The sequence below is a fragment of the Coptis chinensis genome, chromosome 8, assembly GCF_015680905.1.
Source record: "Coptis chinensis isolate HL-2020 chromosome 8, ASM1568090v1, whole genome shotgun sequence".
In the NCBI taxonomy this organism is placed as follows: domain Eukaryota; kingdom Viridiplantae; phylum Streptophyta; class Magnoliopsida; order Ranunculales; family Ranunculaceae; genus Coptis; species Coptis chinensis.
The window spans coordinates 69,989,895-69,998,966 of record NC_141463.1 but is presented as its reverse complement, the minus strand read 5'-3'; the positions used below and the strand labels follow the sequence as shown (position 1 = coordinate 69,998,966).

At 35.9% G+C, this 9,072-nt stretch overlaps 1 protein-coding gene across 1 annotated transcript; it reads left to right on the top strand.

Annotated features, from left to right (window-relative positions):
* The first annotated feature begins 7,739 nt into the window (after positions 1–7,739).
* LOC147482726 (uncharacterized) lies at positions 7,740–8,531 on the top strand. Its single transcript, XM_086579400.1, has one exon. The coding sequence runs from the start codon at positions 7,740–7,742 to the stop codon at positions 8,529–8,531; it is 792 nt and encodes a 263-aa protein (XP_086435526.1).
* The last annotated feature ends 541 nt before the right edge of the window (positions 8,532–9,072 follow it).

Here is a 9,072-nt window from a genome sequence, read left to right as displayed (position 1 = left end):
GCAAGCCATTAGATAAAGCCCATTGTGGAGGATAAGGACCAATTGACCAAATGGTTAATTGGGCCCTATTTTAGGATGATATCCATTAGTAATGTTCTTTGACTTAGCTTCAATTCTACGATCTTCCAATACATTGCAGGTCAGACATATTGCATACATATCTACTATCTACTATCACCTCTCTCTATATTAAAGTAGAGTCCAGCTGAGGTGGCAATCACAATTCTAGGTGGCAATTTCTTATAACAGAGCTCTCCCACGTAAACTCATCTCTCTACTAAAACTCTGTAGACTTTTTCCACGTAGACTCATCTCTCCACTAAAACTCTGTAGACTTTTCAGGAGACAATAGCGAACTCAATTCATAGATAACATCGCAATCTATTAAATATATTAGAACAAATTCTATTAACAATCGAATCCGTACGACAAATAGATAACAAATTCTATTAGCAATTGAATTGTGCCACTCATCTTCTATATATTAACAATAATTTTTCCTACTCATCGTCCTGCTCATCTTCTGCTCATCTTCATCTTCAACGTTCTTTCTGCTGATTCATTGAAAGGTTCACTTCTTTTTCTCTTTTTCTCTTTTCCTCATTATCTATTTATTCTATACAATAACACTGAGCATCTTAGCAAAGACTTTTTCAATGTCTATCCTTAAACACCAAATTGCAATCACCAGAATCACCAGAAAGTTAAGATTCATAGTTATGAACTAAAAGAAGGCATATGAAAATCCAGAGTCTGTAGTTATCAGAACATGCTCTTTGACATTGAATGGTCCTTGATTCATAGTGAATTCCCATCGAGTTCCCTTGAATATATTGTCTGTGCACAACTTTGTTCATTTGCACAAGTTATGATAATAATTGATAACAGCAACGGACACTTACTCAGACATACACCAATTTCCTCATCTATTTGAACCCGACATGTCTAGCCCTACAACAATGCAACTTGCTCTACTTGCCCATCACTCAGTACAACTGAAATTTTTCTTAAAAGAAGAAAAAGAACAAAAATAGACACCAACACCAAACAATTTGGTAAGGCTGTATAATATCATTCATGCATACAAATTTATTATGATCACAGCCTGTTATTCATTCTCCATATAATTTGTCGAGTCCACCCTAAAGTAGAATAAATTTAAAATTTAAACTGAGGCATAAAGCTAATAAGCCAAAAATTTAAAATAAATATATAGAATTAAGTAGAGAAGATTCAGCTTTAAAAAAAAAGGTGAAAAAAAGTTTGTTTACAGCTTCCATATTGACAATAATCTTGCCATTCTCTTCTTCTAAAAGGATTTTCTCCATGACAAGTTCATCGTTACTATTGTGAGCATCTTTAAGCTCTATAGCTAAACGTTCTATTTCTTTGAAGAGAAGATCTCTTTCTTTTCTAAGTGCCAAGACAATTTCTTTATCCTTGCGGTTCTCGGCCCTAAGACCTCCAGCTTCAGTTTGATATTTCTTAGTTTGTCTAGATAAAGCCCCAACTCTTTCCATTAATTCCATTGTTGTGGCCTTTGCCTACAAGAAAAGTATCGGAATTTGGCAAGTATGTTATCTCGATCAAATAGAGCATTGTGTACTACAGCAGCCTCCTTCCCTAAACTGTGAACATCATGTAGACATTCGGTTATTGCTAGAACCTACAACAGTATGTACTGCAACAGCCTCCTTCCCTAAACTGTGAACATCATGTAGACCCTCGGTTATTGCCAGAACCTACAGATAAAAAAATAGGGCGTTAGCTAGTAAAGAAAATGACAGAAAACTATTGATGACATAATGTCCAAATTGCAAATAAATATTCAATAAAAACATATCGAACTGGTAATGCTTATTGGCCTAAAACTAGAATAATGTCCACCATTCAATACTCTAAATGTTGCATTGGTTTTATGAGGTGAGTTACTCTGTACACTTAATTTTTTTTTATTACTCTACTTATGTTTCTGTTTTGCTGCAAGTAAAGCTTATGTTGTAGACCTTACCACATGGTTGATACCAAGCCCTGAAAGGAGGGTTTACTCTTTCTCCTCTTTCATCTCAATTCTTTTGTTAAACCTGAAAATAAATAATGGAACAGACTTACCTGTGAAAAAATAAACTATCTTATCTGCTGATCTATCCGTAGCTACGATTCCAGCCGAAAATCGAACTAATCGCTTTTTTAGCAGCTACTTTTGCTACTATACCTATAATAAAAGACAGGAGGAGCATGTAAGATATAACACTTGATCAAACAAACCTATATGTAAATGTAAGAAAGAAATTAAACCCTGCTAGCTGCAATGTATCTTCAATTTTTCATGTGTTCATAACACTCAAAGAAATACAATAAAAATTATTACCTTACTGCATTTTGAATTCATCACCGAGATCATATAAGCATATGTAATTTTGATTATCATATATGAATATTACAGAAAACAGTAATGAGAGTAATTTACTAAAAAGGATCTCCGTCCCGTATGTAATTTTGATTATCACATATGAATATTACAGAAAACAGTAATGAGAGTAATCTACTAAAAGGGATCTCCATCCCCTTTTTTCCGAAACATAATTTCAAATGTAAAAAGATTTTTGCCCCTGTACCACAACTTACCATCTAAGGATTTTACTAACTGATGCCACCTTGGCCTCAGGATCAACACTAACCCCTCCGTTCCTCAGAAAATTGTGAGCTGCTTCCATAAGCTCTTTATCAATGTTACTAGGTGAGAAGCAGTGTAGTGCAGGTCCAAATCTGTTACCGCTAACCAAAGCGAAGTGAATTAATGGCTCTAGATATAGAAGAGCTATTTGGACAACAAAAAAGTGTGATGTACAAAACGCCTACCATGACAATTACATGGAAAAAAAAAAGTAATAATGGTATTGTAACAATTGTGTAAAAAGAAAAAACAAAAAACAAAAAGCTGGAGATCACGCACCTTGGAAAGGGATGCTGTGGGATTAGTAGTGTGTACTGCAGCAACCTCCTTCCCTAAACTGTGAACATCATGTAGACCCTCGGTTATTGCCAAAACCTACAGCAGTGTGTACTGCAGCAGCCTCCTTCTCTAAACTGTGAACATCATGTAGACCCTCGGTTATTGCCAGAACCTACACATAAAAAAAAAGGGCATTAGCAAAGAAAATGACCGAAAACTATTGATGACATAATGTCTAATTTGCAAATAAATATTCAATAAAAACATATCGAACTGGTAATGCTTATTGGCCTAAAACTAGAATAATGTCCACCATTCAATACTCTAAATGTTGCATTGGTTTTATGAGGTGAGCTACTCTGTACACTTAATGTTTTTTTATTACTCTACTTATGTTTCTGTTTTGCTGCAAGTAAAGGTTATGTTGCAGACCTTACCACATTCATAGTAGCACAAGGAGCCAGCCATCCTGCAGAAAGCATGCTATATTAGTTTATATATATTTATTTTATTGACTAATATATTTTACGGTGCAGAACTAAGTGGATGTCTCCAAAAAACTGAAGGCAAAACAAGCACGCATAGAAAGAATGTTTAAGTTGAGAGCAAAGGGAAACCATACACACAGAAGAAGAATGCATAACACACCAAGACAAAACTCACCCGCCGGTCTAGCATTTGGTAATTCTTATCACATTCATTTATCTCAACAGCACAAGCACAAACACAAGCACATGAACTAATATATCTTTATCTCAGCAGCACAAGCACATGGATACTTTGCTTCATATCCATTATCTTTTCAATACAATAGCAACGTGCAATCATCCCCTGTGATTTCACATTCACAATACCAGTACTTTCCTTATGTTCAACATTCAACAGCACAAGCACATGGATTCTTTCCTTTGTATCCATTATCTTCGTATCCCCTATGATTTCACATTCACAATACCAGTACTTTCCTTATGTTCAACATTCATCAGGTAAAAAAAAATTCATATTTGTATATATTTACATACGTTTACGAGAAGTTACTTACAACATTATGTGTGCAACAATTGGATATAATGTTCAACCATCACATCCAATCTCACGATCACTATTCCAGCAGACTCAATATGCAAATCTTTCTCAATATCAATCAGGTACAATATTGAAAATATGATAATATATTTATGAAATAAAACTTTTAGGATTCTTACTTTTCTCATCTATATGTCCATATATTGGCTCTTGCAATACACAAAGGTCACAAGAGGTTTCAATTGTATACACAAATGCCACAACCCTGGCAAGCGATGATCATATGGAAATTGATTATGATACAATTGGTAATACCTTATTAATGCATTTCTTAGTGTATATCACAAAATCATTTGTTAACACCTTATTAATGCTACAGACGATGACATTTTAACAGACGGGATGTTTACGGATCAACAGAACAATCAAGACAAAGTTGTCACCAATAGTAGGTTCTAATTGTATTATTGTTTTGCTAAATTAATTTATATTATTAACATGTGTGTATTTTCATTTTTAGGAAAATTCTCTACGCCGTGGAATTTCGAAGGACCTTCAAGTGTAATGCGCTCTCAATACTTTGGTATGAAGAGAGGAACACAAAATATAAGACACCCAAGAATCCAAAGTTTACCATCTGTTGCCAACAAGGGAAGGTAAAATTGCCATTACTAAGAGAACCTCCGAGTTTTCTAAAGCAGCTCATAAACTACAATGGGGGACCTAGATCAAGAAAATTTAGAGAAAACATACGGTCATACAATACGATGTTTGCTTTGACTTCTATGGGCGGAAAATTAGACAAGGATATAAACAAAAAAGGTCGTGGACACTATGTTTTCAAATTGACCGGGCATAATCATCATAAAATAGGTTCTTTACTGCCAATGCCAGGCCAGAAGCCAAGATTTGATCAATAATATATACATGACACAGAAAACAAAGTTCAAAACCGAGTAGATTTTTTGAAAAGAAAAGAAAAAGAAGATCCGAAAAACATAGATAAAGAAATTGTCGACAGATTGATAAAAATGTTCAATGTTGAGAATAATCTAATAAAATCTTTCGGAACAACAAGAGAAAGATTCCGAGAGTCTGATTTGATCCACGTGTGCTTGAGAATCATTGGAACACGAAACAAGGATGCAAGGCAATACAACATACCAGAGGCAGTAGAAGTTGCTGGATTAATTGTTGGAGACGGACATAAAAATAATAATAGTAGAGACGTAATTGTCGAGAAAAGATCAGAAGGCTTAAAAAGGATGAATGAGTTACAACCAAGCTTTATGGCTATGCAATATCCTATTCTTTTTCCATTTGGAGAAGACGGTTTCCATTTGCAGATTTAAAAAAATAATGTACGTGGAAGTAAGCTAACAAAATGCAATACAGTAAGCATTAGAGAATTCTATGTTACAGGCTTCTACATAGAAAAAATGAAGGACAGACACTGATGAGAGGTGGACGTCTTTTGAGCCAGTTAGTAGTTGATGCAGAAATAAGCGTGGTGGAGCCTCGTCTATGTTGGATAATGCGATAACCGTAAAAAAAAGATCAGATCGAATTGTACCAAGTCTCCAAGATGCACAAATTTGTTGTTACACAACACCGGCTTTCATTGGAAAAATGATTAGTTCTACCTTCTTCATTTATAGGAGGTCTAAGATATATGGTTCAAAGCTATCAAGACGCAATTGCTATTTGTAGATATGTAGGATCACCAGATCTTTTCATCACATTTACATGTAATTCTAAATGGCCAGAGATAGAAGAATTCACCACCTTAGTGGGGCAAAAACCACAAGATGACCCATTAATTATAGCTCGGGCATTTAAGATCAAGCTAGATCAACTCATGGACGATTTATGTCGAGGTCAACACTTCGGAAAGGTTATGGCAGGTATTTTCTAGATGTCTCTCCTTCTCATCTCAATCGACAATCTAATTTATTCAATTTTAGTTGAACTTCCTAATTAACTATATATTAATTAATATTAACATCAGTCAAAGTGGCTAATTATTTATTTTCATTTGGACTTTGAACTTCAAACTTTAGCCTCTAAGTCAATAGAGACTTTTGTTTCTCTGTCCTTATTACTTTTTTGTGTATTTAATCTAACTGATTTCCTCTTTGCAGCTGTTTACACAATTGAATTTCAAAAAAGGGGACTACCACATGCTCATATATTGTTGTTCCTCCACGACAAACTGAAAACTCCATCAGACATCCGATGAAGTCGATGATCCATTGGGATTTCAAGCCGTAGTCCAATACATGATACATGGTCCATGTGGCACAGAAAATGAAAAATCTCCTTGCATGGATGAAAATAAATGCACTAGGAAATTCCCAAAGAGATTTTGCAACGAAACAACCATAGATGAAAAAGGATTTGCTCCATGAGAAGAAATGATTCCAAATTAAGCTATTACAAAGAAAGGGAAAAAATTGATAACAATTGGTTGTTTTAGCATAAACGAGATTTGATCGTCAAATACCAAGCACATATAAATGTCGAATTCTACAACCAAGGAAGGTCTGTTAAGTATTTGTTCAAATATGTGCACAAAGGTGGTGACAGAGCAACATTTGTTATTGAGGAGAACATCCAAAATGGTGAATCAAATGGAGAACATGTCATACGTGAAGTTGACGAGGTCAAACAATATCAAGACTGTCGTTATCTATCAGCACATGAGGCAACTTGGAGAATTCTCGGGTTTCACATTCAATATCGAAACCCGACAGTCGAACGTCTTTCATTCCACTTGGAAAACCAACAGCCTATCATATACCAGGGCAATGATTATATACCTGATGTGGCAAATAGGAGTGGAGTGCACGACACTCAATTGACCAAGTGGATAAAGACGAATGCTGAGAACGAAGATGCAAGGCAATTGACATATGCTGAATTTCCTACAAAATGGATCTGGGATGCAAACAATGACAAGAAATGGACAAGAAGGAAATCATGAAAAACTATAGGCAGGATATACTATACCCCACCGACAACAGGTGAATGGTTTTATCTTCGTCTACTTCTTAACACGGTGAAGGATCCAAGGAACTTTAAAGAGATAAGAACAGTAAATGGAAAAGTGCATCCAACCTACAAGTCAGCGTGCCTTGCACTAGGACTTTTGGAAGACGATGATGAATGGCATGAAGCAATCAAAGAAGCAGCAATTTCAGCATTACCAAAACCATTGAGGCAAATGTTAAACTCTTTTGATGTATTTGCATGAGATAAGCCGATCCTTTGGAACTATGGAACAGAAATTGGAAATTACTTTCTGAGGACATTCTCTTCGATGAAAGAAACAAACTCAAAAACGATGAACTAACACTCACTGATGAGGAAATTCAAAATCGTGCACTTTGCAAGATTGAGAGATTATTAAACAAGTACAATAAAAAACTCAAAGACTTTTCAGAAAAACTAATTCCCGACATGTCGAAAGAGTCTGATGTTGGTGAAGGTAACAGATTGCTTCAAGAAGAGTTGTGCTACGATAGGGTAGCCCTCGACAAAGAGTTCTCCGAGCATCACAAATAGCTAAACAGTGATCAAATGAGAGTTTTCGACACAATTATCAAGGCGGTGGAGGAAAAAAATAGGAGGCCTATTTTTTGTGTATGGCAGCAGAGGAACTAGGAAAACATTCCTTTTGAACACAATCCTAGCGAGATTGAGGTCATAGGGGAAAATTGTGTTGGCAGTAGCTTCTTCAGGTATAGCATCTCTATTAATGCCTGGAGGAAGAACTGCACATTCCAGATTGAAAATTCCTATAGACATTGATGAATACTCATGTTGCAACATTGGCCAAGGCGACCATTTAGGTGAACTCATATCGGGCGAAATCTTATTATGTGGGGATGAGGCACCAATGAATCATAAAGATGTTTTTGAAGTAATGGACAAAACCTTGAGAGATCTGATGCGATTTAAAGATCCACAATCCAATACAAAAGTCTTTGAAGGAAAAATAGTACTCTTGGGAGGAGATTTGGACAAACTCTACCTGATCTACGCTTCACTAACCAGATCTCATTTGTGGGACCAATGCAAGGTTTATCTACTGACAAAAAATATACGACTTAGAGACGAAGACCTTGATACAGAAATGGTTGAGTCCATATCCAAATTCAGCAAGTGGGTCCTCGATTTATGTGAAGGAAAGTTTCATACAATTGCTCTTAATAGTAACAAAGAGCCAACTTGGATAAAAATCCTAGATGATCTTCTCATTCCGCCTGGAGAGAACGACATTAAAGAAATTGTGTCTAGCATCTACCCTGACATTGAGAACAACTATACGAAGCTGGAATACTTGAGAGATAGATGCATTTTGACACCAAGAAATGATTGTGTCGATGAAGTTAACTCATTCGTCCTTTCGACATTGGAAGGAGACTCTAAAAAAATACCTGAGTGCGGACTCAATAAGCCCAATGTGTGGAAATATTCAAAATCAAGATATTTTGTATCGGACAGAGTTCCTAAATATGATAGAGTTGTCTGGGATTCCAAATCATGAACTCGAGTTGAAGCGTGGCGAACCCATTATGCTCCTCAGAAACACAAACCCGAGTATGGGCATGTGCAATGGCACAAGGCTGATCATCACAAAACTAGGAGAAAGGGTTATCGAGGCACAAATTATAACAGGAAGGAATATCGGAAAAAGGATTCCCATCCATCGCATCGTCATGTCTTCAAACGAATCAAAATGGCCTTTCATTCTAAGACGACGACAGTTTCCTATAAAAATTTGCTTTGCAATGACAATCAACAAGAGCCAGGGTCAAACTCTAAAACATATTGGAATCTACCTTCCTACACCCGTTTTCAGCCTTGGACAATTGTATGTTGCTGTTTCCCGTACCACGTCACGAGAAGGATTAAAGATATTGATAGACAACAAAGAAAATAAACCATACAGTCATACAGAGAACATTGTTTACCATGAGGTTTTCAACAATCTACCAACAGGTATGTTAATTAGACATGATCCGAACACATCATCTCTTAATCTATGAATATATATTTAATACCACTGACCAAATGTTATTATCAAA

Bases quoted from the DNA above. Each gene is read 5' to 3' on its own strand.
- LOC147482726 (XM_086579400.1), top strand. From the start codon at position 7,740: ATGCCTGGAGGAAGAACTGCACATTCCAGATTGAAAATTCCTATAGAC.